At 43.4% G+C, this 19719-nt stretch overlaps 2 protein-coding genes across 2 annotated transcripts in view; both read right to left on the bottom strand.

Moving 5' to 3' along the window:
• AUH (AU RNA binding methylglutaconyl-CoA hydratase) overlaps positions 1–14934 on the bottom strand; it is a 211340-nt gene extending 196406 nt beyond the window's left edge. Inside the window, exon 1 of the mRNA XM_078365598.1 lies at positions 14688–14934. The gene's annotated coding sequence lies outside the window, so the exon portion shown is untranslated. The remainder of the gene's footprint in view (positions 1–14687) is intronic.
• NFIL3 (nuclear factor, interleukin 3 regulated) lies at positions 1510–14203 on the bottom strand. Its single transcript, XM_002742704.6, has 2 exons — positions 14014–14203; positions 1510–3370 (listed from the first exon to the last, which is right to left on the bottom strand). The coding sequence occupies exon 2, from the start codon at positions 3196–3198 to the stop codon at positions 1810–1812; it is 1389 nt and encodes a 462-aa protein (XP_002742750.1). The 5' UTR covers positions 3199–3370; positions 14014–14203; the 3' UTR covers positions 1510–1809.
• Positions 14935–19719: the final 4785 nt, after the last annotated feature.

The following is a 19719-nucleotide window of genomic DNA, read 5'->3' as shown; positions in this document are numbered from 1 at the left end:
GGTGAGCAGTTACCTCTGGAGAAATCTGTGCCTAATGCCTAGACCACGTACCAACCCCAACTATCCCGCAACCCAACCTCATCCCAGAAACAGAGGCAGATGCCAGTCACGCATTGCAATGGAAGCACCTGGTCCGCATTTGACCGCTCTTACTTCTATAAGGCAACTGAGGGTCTTGGACAAATACCCAATAACGGTCTTATCCTCAATTAACTTAGAAAAAATTTTTGGATGTTATAATTTTTAAGCTAATATCTGAAGACCTAGAGCCATTTTTTTTTTTTTTTTTTTTTGAGACAAGAGTCTTGCTCTGTCACCCAGGCTGGAGTCCAGTGGCAACATCTTGGCTCATTGCAACCTCCGCCTCCTGGGTTCAAGTGATTCTCCTGCCTCAGCCTCCTGAGTAGCTGGAATTACAGGCCTGCACCACCACCCCTGGGTAATTATTGTACTTTTAGTAGAGATGGGGTTTCACCATGTTGGTCAGGCTAGTCATAAACTCCTGACCTCAGTGATCTGCCCACCTCAGCCCACACTCCAAAAGTGCTGGGATTATAGGTATAAGGCAGCAGGCCCGGCCTAGAGCCATTCTTTATATTCATCATTAAAATAAATCTTTTAAGATGTCATTATATAAACTCAGACTATATATGTTGGCATGTGGTAAGTGATGTGTTCTTTGAAATTTAGAAACTAAATGAAAATAGTGTTTAGCTTAGTTTCCTAGATTGTTATACTCTAGAACTGTTAAGACTTATAATAACATAAAAATGCCTCATCCTTGGTCTTCATCTGCTTTTTTAAAACAGACTCTAATAAAATGTGTCAGTGATTCAACTCTCCATATCCATGTGTCATACTTAAAGGGTAGACAACAAAAGAGAGGCTGTTATCAAACAGCTTGGATTTTTCTACTTAAGAAAATTATAGAGATAATCTTAAAGAAAAATATATAATATAATTTAGTGAATTAGTTTCAGATGCAAGAAAATTTACTGTTATTATTTTTTTTCTTTCTCTTTGGAAGGTTTTCTAGGCCGGGTGCAGTGGCTCATGCCTGTAATCCTAGCACTTTGGGAGGCTGAGGCGGGTGGATCAAGAGGTCAGAAGATCAAGACCACCCTGGCTAATATGGTGAAACCCCATCTCTACTAAAACTACAAAAAATTAGCCAGGCATGGTGGCACGTGCCTGTAATCCCAGCTACTTGGGAGGCTGAGGCAGGAGAATCACTTGACCTCAGAAGGCGGAGGTTGCAGTGAGCCAAGACCATGCCACTGCACTCCAGCCTGGCAACAGAGCAAGACTCCGTCTCAAAAAAAAAAAAAAAAAAAAAAAAAAAGGTTTTCCAACTGATAGCCTGGTAAAACAAATTATTTGCTGAACTTAGCATTTCAATTTTCTCTTATTCAGGGGAGAAAACTCCCCCATATGAAATATCTTAATATTTATTTTTGTGACTTAAATTGATTTTTCTTTTCCATCAAATCAAATACAGTGGAGCAGGAGTTCTGTGTTTGTCACCAATCCTTTATTGAAACTGGTAACTTACACACTTTGTAATAGAACAACAAAAATAATGTTCAATATATACAGCCTTTGCATGGACTATTTGACTATACACAGGCAGAGTGATAACACAATCTAATTTCATCATAATCTGTGCACAAAAAGACATCAAACAGACAACATGTGCACATCACAGTGAAATGACATCACAGGTCCAGTGAAAATTCAGCATAATACAAAACGGACTGCTCTTTTGCAAATGACATCTTTCTAAATGCCCAGCTCTTACTCAGTAGTAATTTACCCAGAGTCTGAAGCAGAGATTGGTTGTGTGGCTATAAGTCTCTTAAGTGAGACAACCTCTGCAGATAAGTTTGCTATCCCATGCTTCAAATACAAATTCTCTGGGTCAGAAACTTTGTAGCCACTGTCTTTCATTTCAACAACTCCAGTTTTGAAACTATTCTGAGTTTTGCCACTCAGTTCTTTTTGATGCCAGTGCTCCGATTTGAGAGACCAATCTTGAATGTTAGTCACTTGCACTGAGAAAGGAGTAAGAGAAGAATGTACCATACTTGGGGCACTATGCTTTTCGAGTTCGAAATGTCTTTTAGATGTCATGTCAATAGGTGAGGAAAGTTTTTGCGTGGTCTCAAATTCATTATCAAAGGCTTCTACTTTGATCTGCATGGCTTTGGCTTTGATCCGGAGCTTGTGTGGCAAGGCAGAGGAATTCACTTCTGGAACTTTAACCACTGTTGTATGCACGTGCTTAAGTTCAACTGGAGAATGGATGGGGCCCTTAGGCACCTGTTGCTCATCTTCTCCATCAGATGACTTTCCAACCACGCCATCGTCGGTTTCCGATGTTCTTGGGGAGTTGCTGGAGGATCGGTTGACTTGCAGTAGTGGGGGAGAGTGTGAATACCCAGAAAAAGAATTCCCCATATAGTTTTGATAGATGGACGCTGTATAAGAGCCTCGGTCATCTCTTGGCTCTCTCGTGTAGCTCTCTAATTCAATCGGCTCTTGCTTGATAATCTGGAACTTGTTTTCAGGACTTCTGCAGCTTCCCTGCACAGAGTTCTCCTGCGTGTGTTCTACCGAGGATACTTCTGAAACATCGGACAGCGAGCTTTGAGGAGAGTGTTTAATGACAGAAATACAACTACTCGTCACCATCGAGGGTTCGTGCTCATCCACAAATGAGCTCACACTGGATTTGGAAGTCTGGTAGTCTTGAAAGTACACAGCTGTAGAATTACTGAGTTTCTGAATCTCTTGAGCATATGCTGTGGAGCTAATTAAACCAAACTTTAATTTTAGTGAAAGCAGCTCAGCTTTTAAAGTGGCATTTTCTTCTCCCAGTGCAATTAGTTTGTTCTCTAAAACCAGGTCATTCAGTCGACGCTTCTCACGAGATCTTTTGGCAGCTTCATTATTTTTCCGCCTTTTTTCCCAATACATAGCATCTTTCTTTTCATCGGGAATGAATTCCCGTTTCCTCCGACACGCAGAAGATTTGTTTTTCCCCACACTTCCTTCACTGAGAAGCAGCTCCTCACCTGTTGTGGAGTCTTCAGACACTTCCGTTAAAGCAGAGTTAAGGACCATCATCTTGTCCACATTGCTACTGGCATCAAGAGATGCCTGCTCCTTTTTGATGGTCTGCATTTTCCTCAGCTGCATCAGAAACAACCTTACCCTATATATGTGTGTGGGAGAACAAATTAATTTCCCCGTATGCTCAAGCTGTTTAAAAACTGTGGTTTAAAATCCATCAATATTCTTCCTTTTGTTCTATTGCCTGGGATAAATCCGTCAGGTTCCTTACTGAATGAAGTTGGGTCTCTCTGGTTATCTGCAATACATGAATTAAAAAAAAAAAACAGTCATTCATTGGATAAATGTTTATTAAAAATTATATACAAGGAAATATGCTAAGCATTGAGGGCATGCAAGCACAGATGAAGCACAGTCACAGTTCTTTCTTTCAACAAGTTAGCATTCTCAAAAAGGAAATAAGTTCCCAAATACCTAAACTATAAAGCTGTAAAGGGCAAATCCCTAAGGAGACCTATCAGTAAGAGAATATGTGGTCCAGAAAAGTGAGGAAAAAATAAAATAAAATAACCTCTGCCCAGGGAGAAATAGAGGAAGGCTGTATTTAATGAGGAGAAATGGAGAAATAGTTGGGTGTGGGCAATTACAGGAAGGAAATGACAGATAGCCTCTGGTTGGTAGGTTTCTAAACAGTACATGCATACCATGGTACTTCTAAATGATGTTACCTAATATTTATATCACTGCCAAGCAAATATGCTCACCTCTTAAAAGGGAGTTTACCAGGTAAACTTTAGCTTCAGTACAAAAAGTTCTGCACTCCTCTATGGAATAAAACATAAATGGAGACAAATTTCTTCTACAAAAACTAAAGTAAAAGCCCACTAACAATAGAGCTATTGGTTTTAATCTGCACCTTAATGTGAACATAAACCTGCCCATCAACACCCATGACTGCCTGGGGGGCTTATATCCCAGCAAATCCTACCAGGTGACTCACTGCATCTAAATCAAAGGGATCTTCTCCATCAAGCCATCTCTTTACAAGCATCTGAGCTTAAGAGATTAGAAATTCCTTTTTCTGATTCCTTTGAATTGTTCTATCAAACATTCAAGACTGAAGTCTCCAAAATACTTTTTGTGATCTTGAAAATTCTGTCAAAATGGATTTCAGATTTCAGTTATGTAGTAATTTTGGACTAAAAAAGTTATTATTCAAAGGGATTTTTAAAAGTACAGTGCAGTCTTGAAACAAAATTATTTTAAACCAAGAGAATATAGATACAGAAAAAGGTTCTTTCAGTTATATTAATTAGTTTCAAGCAAAATATAACAACTCAAAAATAGAATCATCCATTAGTTTTCTCCCCAGTGATGAAACACAGTACAAATTTGGCCTGACAGTTGCCTTGACTGGAGATAATAAAATCCATGTTATGTTCGGATAGCAATTGTTGCATGGGGGCTTCTGAATCTTACTGTTTCTAGACACCGATTCTCTGCCTAATGTTCCAGCTGGTAATACTTTTCAAAAAGTAGACATGGTACGACAATGTTTCCGTCAGCATGATCTGCACACAGTGGCACTTTATCCTACCATATTAAAAAGATGTAGTGTTCTTACATGATGTCACTATCTCTTTCTTATGCCTAGTTTCATCACGACTAATAACATGAAGTTTACTTTTATCAATTGGAAAAGCCTGCCAGCTTCTTTTGTCTTTTCCAGAAGGAATGAAAGGAATGATGTAATAATTTCAGGATCATAAAGAATAACATTTCATGCCATGTTTTTGCCCATTAAACTGAGCCAACACAGTAAATGGAACAGCTAGTTGTAACTCAGAGAAATTTGTGATTATTAATACCAAGTTTCTGTTTGTTTTTTGATAATGGAACTTTAATGGGAAATGAAGGCAAGGAGTATGTCACAGTCAGCAGTGATGTTGCAGAGAAGGAATCTTTATCATTTAGTAAAGCAATACTATTTTTTTTTTGGATACAGAGTCTTGCTCTGCTGTCCAGGCTGGAGTGCAGTAGCACGATCTCAGCTCACTGCAGCCTCCACCTCCCAGGTTCAAGCGATTCTCCAGCCTTAGCCTCCCGAGTAGCTGGAATTACAGGTGCTCGCCACCCTGCTCTGCTAATTTTTTATATTTTTAGTAGAGACAGGGTTTCACTATTTTGGCCAGGCTGGTCTCGAACACCTGACCTCAAAATCCAGCTGCCTCAGCCTCCCAAAGTGCTGGGATTACAGGCGTGAGCCACTGCACCCAGCTACTTCATTTGTTTTTAATCATCTTCCTATTTGAATTTCATGATGTGTCATTATTTTTCTCTCATCTGTATGTATTGCATTCATGATCTCTACAACTCAGTGGCAAATCACCACACTACCTTAGGATATTTTCTGTAATATCATGTATCAAATAATCTTGCAGTACGGAAGAGTTTATCAGCATTGTGGGATAATAGAGAGAGGCACAATGTGTGTCTTTCCACATGTTTGTCTTTTGTGCTCAACTACACTGTGATTACTTCAGGACGGAAATTAAAATATACTTTGAGTCTTCTAGCAAAAACCTGAAGATATTAGGTGCTCAGCATTTGAATGACAGTCACCCATATACCTTATATAAGACAGTTTTGTAATCAGAAAACTTTTTTGATGCTTTCTTTTTAATGTTGTCATGTGAATTCTAAAAAAGATATTTTACTTATTAACAGAGGGTTTCTCTTATTCATTAATTGATTTATTCAACACATATGGAGCACCTACTGTGTACCGGACACAAGGGGAGACTGGGATGCATAAACAGGGAGGAAAAAACCAAGCTCCCGACACCCACAGTTGTGGGTGGGAGACAAACAGGTGAGCAGAGGGGAACCAGGTGTGAGTGTAGAGCTGCACAGATAGGGGCCTGGGGTGCAGGCTTTATTCTCGTCATGGAGATAATAACAAAAACAATCATAATAGGTGCCATTTATTAGACACTTACCACAAAACGGGCCCTGGGAGCCTGACCTCCTTTCATTCACTTTCAGTTGAGAAAACTAAGATTCAGAGAAGTCAAGTGACTTGCCCAGTGTCACACAGCTGGTTAAATGGCAGAGCTCACATTCCAGCCCAGTTCCTTTACTCTCTCCTACACTTTCCCAGGTTGTTCTGCATCTGTGCAATGCAGTCTCATTTACATACAGTTCTCTTCTGTGTCACTTTCATTTCTGAGTAATACACACCCATTACTAAGTTACTTTGGGTGCACTAAGGCACTATGCTATCTTAACTTCTTTTAGATGTGGTCTTAACTTCTTTAAGCCAGCAAAGATACTATCTACAACTTTTCTCCATCCTCCCTAGAGTTGTTTCAGATCCTGGCACTATTTATGAATTGAGATAACATTTTATTAACTTTCATATCTCTGCTAAAATTTTAATCTCCTGGCGATTCTAATTATGTTAAATAGAGAACAAGAAATATGATAGCTGTGGACACTGTCACCTATGATTTCTCTCTTTTTTTTTTAACAAAACCAAGAGTGTAGTCTGTTTTCAACATGAGGCATGGAGGGTGGGGGCGGGGCAGTGTCTCTCTGACTCTCTCATTTTTCAGCTTAATCAGCTAGAAGACAGGCTTACCTTCTCAAGACCACACGGCAGTTGGGCACAGATGGGCTCTGGGTTCTCCTTATGCCCCTCAACAATAAACTTAAAGCAAATGCAAAGGTAGTTTACCATGCCTTCAAAAAGCCTCAGGATTTATGGTAACCTAACAAATTTATTTCAAGCCTCAGTATTTTCCCTTATGATTAATTTAACAATTACTTTATCTATGCATCATCATTTTAAATCAACATCTAATGTTGTGGTATATTCGTCATTGCTTAAGTTTCTTTTTTGGTGAATAATTGACACTACATGCCAATTCTATGATGTCAGTGTATTCAGCATGATTAACTTCATTACACACATTAGATGATATGACTCTCCTTGAAAACACAAATAAAAAAGAGAAATTTAAGAGCAGGTATTATTACATACCAGTTGACATACTTTTCTGTACACACTCTGAAGGTGCCATCACTAATTAATGCTTTTTTATAGTTCATCAAACTATTTCTATAAGTAAGAATTCTTTTTCATATGCCAAGATTTTAAGTCAGATGACCTAAATATTATTTGTAATTAAGAACAAGATTTGGTTTAGAAAATTATATAAAAGAATCTAACCTCATAACAATAATTCTAGACCAAATTTATCCTTGAGGAGTTATCTCATTACTTATGTTTATTGATAGACCCTTATTATCGTCCCTGGTCCCTACCTGATCTCTCACAGAAATAATGTTTAAGAATTCAAACTACAAAAGAGAATAAACATGTTTTGTTTGAATCATCTAAAATCTTACTAAGAGTTTAAACATTAAAATCATCTGAGAACATTTTGTTATTAATTCTCTCTAAAGGGTAAGTTTTATTGCAAATTGCTATATATATTTTGATTTTAAAATTCCGTCAATAGAAGATGAAATACTATTTGATATGCCGAATGATTTGGAAACATGATGGAATTATCTTATTTTCCCTCTACTCTCTGAATCTATTGTTTTCTGTCTGTTGTATAATACACATAACAGTAAAGGGAAAAAAAATGACCTTTAAGATACCTAAGTTTCGTTAAACTGTAAGCCATCTCTCCAGTAAGACAGCAGTTGCTTATTTTTGAGACAAATTTCGTTTTTATGAAAAAACAAAATCAATTAATCAATTCACATCTCTTTATACTTTTAAACTATTAATACTAGCAACATGTTAACCCTACATTGTTTTCCTGTGGGTAAAATTCACAGTGTCTGTGTCAATGAAATGCTTTACTTCTTTTTATGAATCAGAAACAATCTCGTATTTAAAAAGCAGAGATGAAATATGAAAATAATTCACTACACGTGTACAACCCAGCGGACATGGGGAATGAAAAAAGTCAGAAAACACTGAAGTTGCAAGAGAATTTTCTAATCCCGATGAAAAAGAAAAGTAGTTTTAAATTTAGAAAACTATGTTAAACCTCTCTAAGGGCCACTCTGTCCCCAAGCAGCAGCTTACCCCAAAGTTAGAAATGTATACTTGATCAAGACAGGCAAAACACACACACACACACACACACACACACACTCGCACACTGCCAGGATCTACTCTGTCATAGCAACAAATTGACCTACTTTTTCTATTTGGGTGCCTCTGTAAATAAATGTGTCAAAGCCTGATCTAGTTTATGATAAATGAAAATATTTCAAGTTCAACAAAGGACTAGTTGAAAATTAAATTTAAATTTAATAAATATGATGACAGCATTGCCTTTTATTACATCACTGATGTAATTTAAGTAATTGAAATATGAAATAGTATAACAACATTCTTCAAGAGGTGGTCAGTGTTGGTAACCTAATACACAATTAAATTATTCTGAAGCCTGCACAGAGTAAGCACATACACACTAGCATGATCAAATGATTAACTGCATGGCTTGAGAAATAAGAACAGCTCTCACTAAAGATGGAGAGTAATGTGGGAGAAAAATAGAACAGTAATAATTTTTTAAAAATCTATAGAAACTTAAAAAATGGGGACCGTTAATAGTCTCGAAACTTCTGAAAAGGTAATTGATCAGTATAGCACTCCTCTGAAATCTTCAAAGGACACTAACAATCAGAAAGTAACCCAGTTGTAGGAAATTCTCCGGTGGGTAAGTAACACATGCAACATGGTGTAATGATGGCAAAAATGGTGGGCGGGGGGTAGTCAGATCGAGAAAGTTCTTGAAAGTTTCTAATGATAATGTAGAATCATCCCAACTTGCCTCACTTGGCTTTTTAATTTCTTCTTCCACTTTTCAATCAGTGGATGATTATAAATGTCATTTTATACTTTATGGATACAGTGGACTTTAAAATGTTTATTTTTAGTGTTTATCTGAAGGCCAGTTAATTATAGTATAAGACCCCTAAAAAGCTAATTAATAAAAGACATCATGTTCTGATAATTAAAAGGCTTATAAACATTATTCTGATTCCTATGAAACTGAGCCCTCAAAGCACAGATTAATAACAAATGGCATCTAGTAAATCTCCAGAAAACTCTCTTATCATAAAAACAAGCTTATGCTCTTTTATTAAAGCCACACGAGAAACTGTTTTGGGCATTTTTTGTTTGTTCGTTTGGTTTTGTTTTGTTTTTTAACTACAGTAAAGTTACTTGCAAAGAAATGTGAAAGATAACTGGGGGTGATAGTATAAAAATTCATTTTGAAACTGAAAAATTCTTATGTAATGTCTGTGCTCAAAGGTCAACTGTCTTTCGACATTCTCATACAAGTCCAACCTGGATAGAAATCAACTCAAATATAATTTAGAAAAATAACAGGATATCAAACAATGTGTTAAACCCTGTGAAATACAGGCATACCTTACAAAAACAAGAAATGAATATTAAAGGAAATTTCAATTACATTGTTTCTGTTATATTTTGAATTGAATCCCAAGTGTGCTCTCATTCCTCAATACAAATTAAAAATAAACAACTTTAACAGCATCAATGCCATCTGGATTACAATGGAAATCATGAAGTATATGAGCTTAACTTGGGTAAAAATAAAACCTAGGCAACATGACTGCACCTTTTCCATTCCATGCTGCAATCGCATTTACATCTCAAAATTCACTTTAATGACCAAGGCAAGGTCAACTAGAAAAATCCACTCAGCTGGTGAGTCAGGCACATTGCTCAACGCCCAAAAGGCCTCTCACAAAGGGCCTTCATTTTCAGGCTATTGCATCACAGTGATGTTATAACTGCACTGCACAAAGATAAGCCTTTAACACAGAAAAGGAAATTGTTTCAACTTTGTTGAGGTGCAAATTTCCCCATCTAGTTTTCAGGCTCTGCGACCTGGCTTGCTAATTCAGTTCTCCGAGTTTCCACTTCCTCATCTATGAAACGTGGGTGATAACAGAGGCCCTCAACACTGTGCCTGGCACAAGCAGAGTAAGTGTTTAGTAAATACTAACTGTTAATCTCTTTTCTGAAGAAAGATCAGTATCAAAAGGCCACGATGCCTATCGGTTCCAGGCTGCTCATGACTCTTACTGAAGCACTGATCTATGTTGCAAGTGCCAAATGAAATTTTCTTCTGTTAGTCGAAAGGGTCAAATATCAACAGTTTCACAGGACTGGCCTTAATTTTCAGGCTACATACACCCCCTACAAGACAGTTGATCTGTGGGGTCTCACCGTCTACTGCTGATCTCAGACCACAAAGTTTTAGACACAGAAATCATCTAGGCTACAGAAGATTAGTCACAGAATGTGTAAGGGAATTGGAAAAGGCTGAACTATTAATATTTGGCACTTCTCACTTCATTCCTGCTACTATAATCGAGTCATCTTTCTATTCCTTCAAACAGCTCCCCAAAACATTAACCCAATGATTTGGGAAGTTTGAGTTTCTGCAATCCTGTCAGGAATTCCCCTCAAACTGAAATCAACATTGAACACAATGGCAAAGTTTTCAGAAAAAAAAAATTATTAGAACAAAGAAAGTATCTCAAGAAAGATATGGACTTAATTGCAACATTAATCCTTACTTTTACTGCAGAGATTTACACAGAGAAAAATGAAGGTAAATACTGACACACACACATAAAGATTCTGGTTCCTGGTCCATTACACAGGAAACATTTATTGAACTCCTTACAACCAACTAGTTCAACAGGTTTTATTCCCTCAGTTTACCCTGGAGAGTGACAGAAATCAGGACAGTGGAGGAAAATAAGCTGGGGCCTGGGACCCAGGGCTCTTGTGAGCCTAGGGCCTGCGCTCTTAGGATCTGTACCTCACCAAAGCCTATTCTCTAACTACTGAAAGCCTATAACTAGGGAAACTGATTAGGGATAAGGTGTAGGATATGATCCCATAGAAGCCAAGTTTTTGGTCAGTTTTCAACAAAGAGCAGATTGCGTTGACATGCTTCAGGAAAACATCTGTGATGTCTCCATGAATTCACTGTGAATTACTGCATGTGTACAATCTTGAAAGTCTTTATGCCAGGATGAACGACTGTAGTTTTACATTAGGACAGCAGCGTCTATTTGGGCGTTTTGATTTTATTTTGAACTCTGGAGATCAGTGTTCTCTCTACTTTAGCCTTTGACCACATAAATTAAAGGTAAAAAAAACATCGGCTCAACTGGCCAAAGTCAAGCTGAGGCCTTCCTTTTAATCACTATCAATACTGGAGCGCCCCCTCCACCAATTTTTGTGGTCGGTGGACCTTTGGAGGTTTCCTTAAGGTCTTTTTCACTTCCATAACGGAGACACGCTTGGCTCAAAAATACAATGAAGACTCCTGGAACAAAGGTGTCTGCAGGTTTCAGAACCTCACCGCAAAACAGGCGCGGAGTCAAGGCCCCTAGATTTGCCCCATATGAGAGAGGGCCGCCGAGACACAGGCGCTCCGGGTCGCCCGGGCTGCCCCTTTCCTCTCCGTGCGAGTGCCGGGATCCCCGGCTCCCTGACTCCCCGGCTCCCGCGGCCCGGGCGAACCCAGAGTGCACCCGCACGCCGGCCCCGGCCGGTCCCTAGCGCCCGGGCTCCACGGGCCGCGCCCCCACGCGGCGCCTCTCAGAGACCCTCCTCCCTCCGGGTGGGCGGCGCAGCGGGGCCTCGGCGCCGGGAGGACCCCCTGCGCCAGAACAAAGGAATGTGGGGAGGGGGCAGGGAGGAGGAGCGCAGGCCACCGAGCAGCCCCAGTCCAACTACCGCCTGGAGGCGCTTCTCGGTCCCGACCCGAGGTTCCTGCCCGCCACTACCAGACCCGCCCCCAGCCCTGGCTTCCCGCAGACCCCACCGGTCCGCAGGAGGGAGCGGCGCACTGGGGGCCGCACGGACGCGCCACTGGAAGGTCGCGATCGAAAGGTGGCGCCACGCGGTCCCTACAGGCCCGGGACTCCCACCCGAGCTTGCAAAGTAGGTCGGGGTCCGAAGCTGGGGACCTAGAGCAACTAGCTACTTACAAAGCGACTGCAATTATTTGGAGTAAGATACTCTGTCCCAGAGATGTCCACCCACCCCCCACCCCCAAAAAAACCCTGCACTTAATTTAAATGTTTCGTTAGGGGGGGAAATCTGTTCATATACATACATTAATTACCTATATTCACACATCACTATGTAACAGTCCAGGAAGAAATTTAATATTTGGGCAAATTACATATTCATACATCTTCACATGAGTAAAACTAGGGTATCCAGACAGAAACACAATCTACTAACCTATATCTGTTTCCCATAGGTCATATCTGTTCTGAGGGTAAATAAATACTTCTGACCTCATTTACTGTTGTTATTTACAAAAGCCAAGAACAGAAGATGACACTTGGCCATTCCCTGCTGTTCTCAGAGAACGGCAGTTTCCTAAAGTGTCCTTTAAAAACATAAATGGGAGCCAGCATCCAGCAAATCACCGGGCGCTGCGAAATGCCTTCCTAAAAATACAATCTTATCAAAGGTCTCCGAAGGCGTGGAGTTAAAACTACAGCAAATGGCCTTGAACTTGTATTTGCACACAGCCCTAGAGAAAACACCAGAAATAGCACTGCGAGGCCACAATTGTTAAAATGTGATAGGGCTAAATTTAGAAGAACGCGCGTTTCATTTAGGGCAAAAGACACACATTCGGCAGCATGAGCAAACTCCATGCTTACCCGGTTGTCTACTTTTCTGTTCAAAATATCCTTAAGGAAAAAAAAAACTGTTATAGTGACATTCTTAAAGGCTGAGACTGTCCTACTTTCTTTGTAGCAAGATTATAAAATCACGTAATTAGCTCCCTCTCTCTATGCTCACTGCCAGCAAATTCAGCAGTTACATAATGCAACATTTCCAGGAAACTATTATGTGATCTGTCTTGTCGTGTTTGAAAAAGCGATGACAATAAGGTGAGAAAAGGGGCTGATCGAATGGAATGCATTAAAATTAGGAAGGTGGGGAGGTAAACGTCACAATGGTTCGTCCTAGATTTAAAAATAACAGCTGAGAACACTGAAAGGGCGAACCCCAGTAGTACCCAAGATCAGAATTCAACCCGAGGAATTCTTGCTTTTAGGTTTTGTAGTATCGTTTGAAACCCGTTTATTTGGGACGTAATACAGACGTAAATAACGATCTAATAACGCTGCGCCTCAATTATCAAATCATTCCACACATACGAGCATATTCCCACATCAGCCCGCAATCCTTGCCAACATTTCACCGTGGGCAGATTATGCAATGTATGAAAGGACAAATCCCACAACCTTCCCGAGGGCTTGTAAAACAAGCTGACGACAAACAGGGTGGAAAACGTCTGTGCAGACACAGCCCCTGACACAAACAAACGCCGCGCAGGCATTCTCCGAATGCCGTCACCGTTCACGCTACCAACCCTTTTCCTCACCAAGCAAATCAAGACTATTCCCCATTCCTCAACCCACTCCTCTCCCCGCCTCTATGCCGCCGGCCCCAGAGAAGGAAGGAGAAAGGAAAGACACTAGAGAGGAAAGAGCATCTTCCCGCTCGGGGAGGGCTTAGCCTTCCTGGCGCTCTTCTCCACCAAAACATCAATTTTCCTGAAATCAGGAGACATTATGCAACAGCAGCCAGGACTACGTGCCGGCGCGAGGGCGCTGCAATCAAAGCAGCCACCTTAAGGTGGCGAGTCCCATCCTGACAGGGCAGCAAAAGTTTATGTAATGAATGCCCCGCGCGCACTCCCCGCCGCTGGCTAGCGCAGCGTACAGCCCGACACGGCACACAGCGCGGCCAGCACCCGGCGCCCACCCGCCCGCCCGCAGCGCGCCCGGGGAGCGGTCGCCGGGCCCCCGGCCGGCGGTGGGCGGAGCGCTTACCGTGTTCCTGCTCTCGGGCCGGCGAGGAGAAAGAAAGGGACGGCCGGGAGCCGGGCCGGCGGCGCTCGGGGCTCGGGCCGGGCCGGGCCTCCGAGGCCGCGGCGGGAGGCGGGCGGCGGCGAGGGCGCGGCGCGGGAGGCTGGCGGGCGCGCCTGGTCCGCGGGCGCCGTGGCCGCGCCGAGAGATGTGTGTTAGTAGGTCAGTTCCGAGCGCCGCGCTACGTCGCCGCCCGCCCGCCCCGCGTGACTGGCGGCCGCGGCCCCAATCGCCGAGCCGGCACCCGCCCCCGGACCGCCGCCAATGGCCACGGCGGCAGGGGCGGGCCGGGGCGGGCTTTCCGCGGCCCCGCCCCTGCGTCCCCGCCCTCCGCTCCCCACCGCGGCGGCGCCACTACCAGCTCGCGTTCCTTCCCGGTGGCGGCCACCACTGTCCGAGCGCCCGCGAAGGCCGGCGCCCCATGCCCCGCGTAACGACGATTGCGCAATGGCCCGCGTGGCCCGCACGACCGAAGCGAGGCTGCAGAGGAGCACCGGAGCCCACAGCCTCCCCGCCCCGTCCGCTCTTAGCTTCCTTCATCCTTCAGAGTCGCCGCGGTGGCTCTGCGCACCCCGCGACCCGCACTCGCTCGCAGAGACGCTTTTTGTCTTCCCGAGAGCCACGGCCGGCCCGGTTACCTGTTGCCGACCGAGCACCGCGGGCTGCGGCTACCCGGGCGTGGCGGAGACCTCGGCCTCCCCTTCCCCGCACACTCCCGAGAGGAGCCCTCTGCCTTGTGATGGGCAGGAGGGAAGGCGGGGGGTGGCGGCTGGCAAGCTGCCAACGCTCGGGGCGCGCTGCGGCGGGGAATGGGTTGGCCCGTCGAGGCAGCTGCGCAGGGCTGCGCAGCGGAGGCAGCGATTAAAGTGCCCCGGCACCTCTCTTGAGAGCCGCGACGGCCCGGAGCCGGGAGGAAAAGCTCCACGCGCAAACACCGCCCCCTGCACAATTAGGGCGAAGATGACGGCTGCAAAGTTGTTGCGTAACAGGCCTGAAAAACGAGGCTAGTCGAGGTCCATCTGCCCCCCCCCACCCCCCCTCCCCCACCACGCGGGTGCGGCGTTCCTGGGAGGATGTGAAGGTCGGCGCTTCGGTGCGCCGGGCTGGGACGCCCACTGGCGTTGGGTGCTGGGGCTTGAGATGACCGCGCGGGATCTCTTCTTGTGATCTTGAGCTAATAGATGTTTAGTGTAATTTCGGCCTCTAACTGGATGCGGTCGTCTTCTCTTCCAAAAATTCCCGGGCTACTGAAGAGATGTAAAAAAAAAAAAAAAATGGGAAAAAGAGCACCTAGCTGCGACTTCTTAAGTCTAGCACTGGGCTAGACCGTCGAGGCACGCAGCACACTGCCTGCGTCGATAAATGGATGGTGGGGTAGTGCTGGCCTTGGCGAAGGGAGCCCTGTTCCCGACAGTGACTCACAGGCTTGCCCAAATACGGAGTGTGGCAGGTGGGCAGGACCTCCTCCAGCCACCTCCCTCCTGCGCCGCTTGAACTACTTGGGGGCTGGGACGAGTGCCTCCACGACTCTCCACTTCTTTTTCTCCCTTTCTTTTTAAAAAATCAAACACCAAAGTAAAGAGAAGAGCAGAGTGAACGCCCAGGTACCATCCCTAGTGTCCACCATGAGCAGCAGATCTACTCCCTAAGCTTGTCTCTTCTACCTTTCCGATTCTCACACAGTTAATATAAGCACCCGAGTCATATTTTTAAAATATTTATTACCTATCAGTTGGGTTTTTGGAAAGCCTCCCAGGGCAATGCTGTGGTTTTGAACTCACTCTTGTTCGTAACTTATCTGGTAGTACATCTCTACTGACAAGGCTGCGAAAACTCAGACAGACAATATTGGCTTATCGTGTTCCCCGACACCACCTTGCCTGGCTGAGGAATGCAAGAATCACATCCTCCCGACTACACCTCTTCCAAACTTGACTACTTTCAAGAGAACAAATCCTGATTTTAGTTTATAATTTCCACTTTTCAAATACATATATAATATTTAAGGTGAGGGTCTTACTATGTTGTCCAGACTGGCTTGGAACTCCTGGGCTCAAAGGTTCATTCTGCCACAGCCTCCCTGGTAGTAGGATTACAGGTGCATGCCACTGCGCCTGGCCACTTTTCTCAGATTTACTGATACTTTCCTTTTTTGCCAAAAGTTCACAATGCCTATTTATAGCTTTGAAAACCTCCCTTAGATGAAACGAAAATCATATCCATAAATCGGTTGCCTTTTCAGGGTCAGAAATGTAGCTAGTGTCTAGAAATCCAGAGCTGCCCTGCATAATCTACCCTCTCCACGTGTTCTCACCTTGTTCTGCATTTTGAATAATTTCATGGAATTTCAAAGCTGTTGTAGAATGGTTAGTAAATGTCTTTCTTTTTTTTTTTTTTTTTTTTTTGAGGCGGAGTTTTGCTCTTGTTACCCAGGCTGGAGTGCAATGGCGCCATCTCGGCTCACCCCAAACTCCGCCTCCTGGGTTCAGGCAATTCTCCTGCCTCAGCCTCCTGAGTAGCTGGGATTACAGGCACGCGCCACCATGCCCAGCTAATTTTTTGTATTTTTAGTAGAGACGAGGTTTCACCATGTTGACCAGAATGGTCTTGATCTCTTGACCTCGTGATCCACCCGCCTCGACCTCCCGAAGTGCTGGGATTACAGGCTTGAGCCACCGCGCCCGGCCGTAAATGTCTTTCTTTAACAACAACTCCACCTTCGAGATAGGTAAAGAACGTGCCTGGAGCCACCCCAGACAGTGATGGTAGAGGAATTCTCTGAACCTGGAAACTTATTTTTTATGCTGAATTTTGAAATCTGATGCTCCTGTAGTTACTTGGAGCATTTAGATTGTGTATGCATTACATTTGTGCACCATTCATTGTTACCACCTAACTTGAATATCAGAGGAAGTGTAAAAGGTATCTGAGATACCAGCTTAGAAAACAACTCTTTAGCTCCTCCTGGTGATTAGGAAACCACTAAACAATAGGATAAAGGATCCGTCCCCAGGGCCCAAGTGATGATGTGTCTAATATTATGTACTAGAGCATTCGCAGAGTAGGTATTTGCAGATTAACCCGAGTAAATGGAGCATAAAACCTAAGATATCTGAAACAAATGAACCAGGGTATGGAGGCCTCTAGGAAAACATCCGCATGTGCCTGATTGTGAAGCTGGGCTGTGAGGTTCTCAGGAGGAGGAGGAAGGGGTTCTTGCTTTCAGCAACCACTCAGTGCTGGGGGTGGATTGAGGGCAGGGGCAAGGGAGGAGGTGGCTGGGACAGGGATGAGAACTACAAGCAGAAGACAGTCAGCCACATTCTTATTCATTTTATTACACTGCCAACATGGTTTCTGCCTAAGCAAATATAAGAGCTACAGCTTGAGAACAGAATGACTGAAACAGTGACTTCTCCTTACTGAAATGGGAATTTACTAGCAATTTGTAGTTTAGTAACAATTTAATATAGTAATAATTTTCTACAGCTGCAGAATGTTTTGAGCTGGAACATCCCTAAGAGGCCATATATGTCCCAGGGATTTTCCAGTGGACCTCACTGGGCAGGAGTAGCTGTAAAGTCAGATAGATAATGAGAATTCAGGACGTTAGCCACTTGTGGACTGTGGCAAAAAAAAAGTGACTTATTGAAGAAGACTGTTTTTCAGCTCTCATCAGTTGCTGTTTCCAGGAGCCCACAGCTCCAGTTATTTAAAAGGAAGTTGACATTTTTTTTCTTTTTTGTAAAATATCCTGATTTTCAGTTTAGGCAAGCAATTCATTAAAAAATAAAAGACTAAGGCCGGGCGCGGTGGCTCACGCCTGTAATCCCAGCACTTTGGGAGGCTGAGGTAGGTGGATCATGAGGTCAGGAATTCAAGACCAGCCTGGCCGAGATGTTGAAACCCTGTCTCTACTAAAAATACAGAAATTAGCTGGGCGCGGTGGCACACGCCTGTAGTCCCAGCTACTCAGGAGGCTGAGGCAAGATAATCACTTGAACCTGGGAGGCAGAGGTTGCAGTGAGCCGTGATCGCACCATTGCACTCCAGCCTGGGTGACGGAGTGAGACTCCGTCTCAAAGAAATAAAAAATAAAAGGCTGCAGGACTTACCTACCCAGTCTGAGTCCTCTCACAGAGGAGTTCTACAAAAATATCCCGGGAACAGGAGGTGGAATGGGGTGGGGGGACTCAGCGGCTTAAAGGCAGGCTGCCTACCTGGCAATCATATTGGGCGTCTCCAATGTGTGCATTAGGCTTCTGGATTTCTTTGTAGAAAAATTTCATTAACTAAAAGCCCTTTGGTGACCTCCTGTCTGGTCTGGTGGCCGGCAGCCTGCATCACGGCCCCTGTGTGCTGGGATCATTTTCTTTCCACTATAGTATGTTTATGGACCATCTTGTGTCTTTTAATTAAACTTCAGGAACAGAAGTTCATTTTCTAGGAATCCATAGCTTATAGTTTTTTGTTTTTTGTTTTTTGTTTTTACTTTTTTGAGACAGGGTCTTGCTCTGTTGCCCACATTGTAGTGCAGTGGCATATCACAGCTCACTGCAGCCTCAACCCTCTGGGCTCAAGCAACCCTCCAACCTCAGCCTCCCAAGTAACTGGGACTACAGGTACACACCACCATGCCTGGCTAATATTTTAATTTTTTTTTTAAGAGTCGGAGTCTCTGTGTTGCCCAGGCTGGTCTCAAACTCCAGGGCGCAAGCAATTCCTTGTGCTGGAATTACAGGCATGAATCACAGCACCAGGCCTGTCTTGTTTTCAGGTCGAGGTTTTAAGATGTGAGCTAGCATGGCAGCGGTGGTGAGGTTCTCCTCCCCACGCCCATCACTGTGTGCTTTAGGCTGGGATTTTGGCTTTGACGTACTGTTATTGACTGTTGAGGCAGAAACTTCCTGGAATGATATTTCTTTCCTTCACTCATGACCTTTTATTTCTGCTCTTCTTGCCATTTCTATGCTTTAACTTCTGTCTTCCCCTTCCGTTTTGCCTTTTCTTGTAATTTTTATACCTTTCTTGACCTTTATCCTTTTTTCTTTTTTGTATTTCTTTATCTTGATTTACTCTATTCATTTTTAATTTTTTTCTTTGGCCTTCTACAGTCATTCAGATCCTCATTACTCCCTGAGATTCCTTTATTCCACCAAATGTCCACTTTTTCTCTTTGCTCTTGCCACCCACCTATCCCAGCCACAACCGAGTCATTTCAGTTCTTAAGATTTCCACACTCGCTTTCAGCCTCTGCCTTTCAGTCCCCCAGCTTTGCCACGTGGCTCCATTAGCAGGAGTTCCATTAACATGCTTGGCCTTCTTTTTCAAAAACTAGCTTTTGTGGGAAATTGGGCAATAGAAGATGGTCAAATAACATTCCCTGTAGAAGCTATGGCTTTAAAGTATGGGAAGCCAAAATGTTTCCTATTAAACAGCTCTTGTGCAAGCTAAGAAAGAAATTAGATCTCTACACCAATAACATGATTTCCCCAGACAAAAGCAGCTGATGGTCTGAATACATTTCAAAGCATTTCCAAAAGACCCAAGAAAAGACCAGAAAGAGGTGATTTTGCAAAGAAGAGAAAATGTTGCAAGTACACTATTACAAAAACTGAAACATGTCTTTAAATTCAGCCACCACAGATGGCACACATTTCAGTAAGCATT

Source organism: Callithrix jacchus, chromosome 1 (genome assembly GCF_049354715.1).
Source record: "Callithrix jacchus isolate 240 chromosome 1, calJac240_pri, whole genome shotgun sequence".
Taxonomy (NCBI): Eukaryota; Metazoa; Chordata; class Mammalia; order Primates; family Cebidae; genus Callithrix; species Callithrix jacchus.
This window is presented reverse-complemented; position numbering and strand designations above follow the sequence as displayed.

Coding starts and splice junctions, on each gene's coding strand:
- NFIL3 (XM_002742704.6), bottom strand. CDS start 3,198: ATGCAGCTGAGGAAAATGCAGACCATCAAAAAGGAGCAGGCATCTCTT.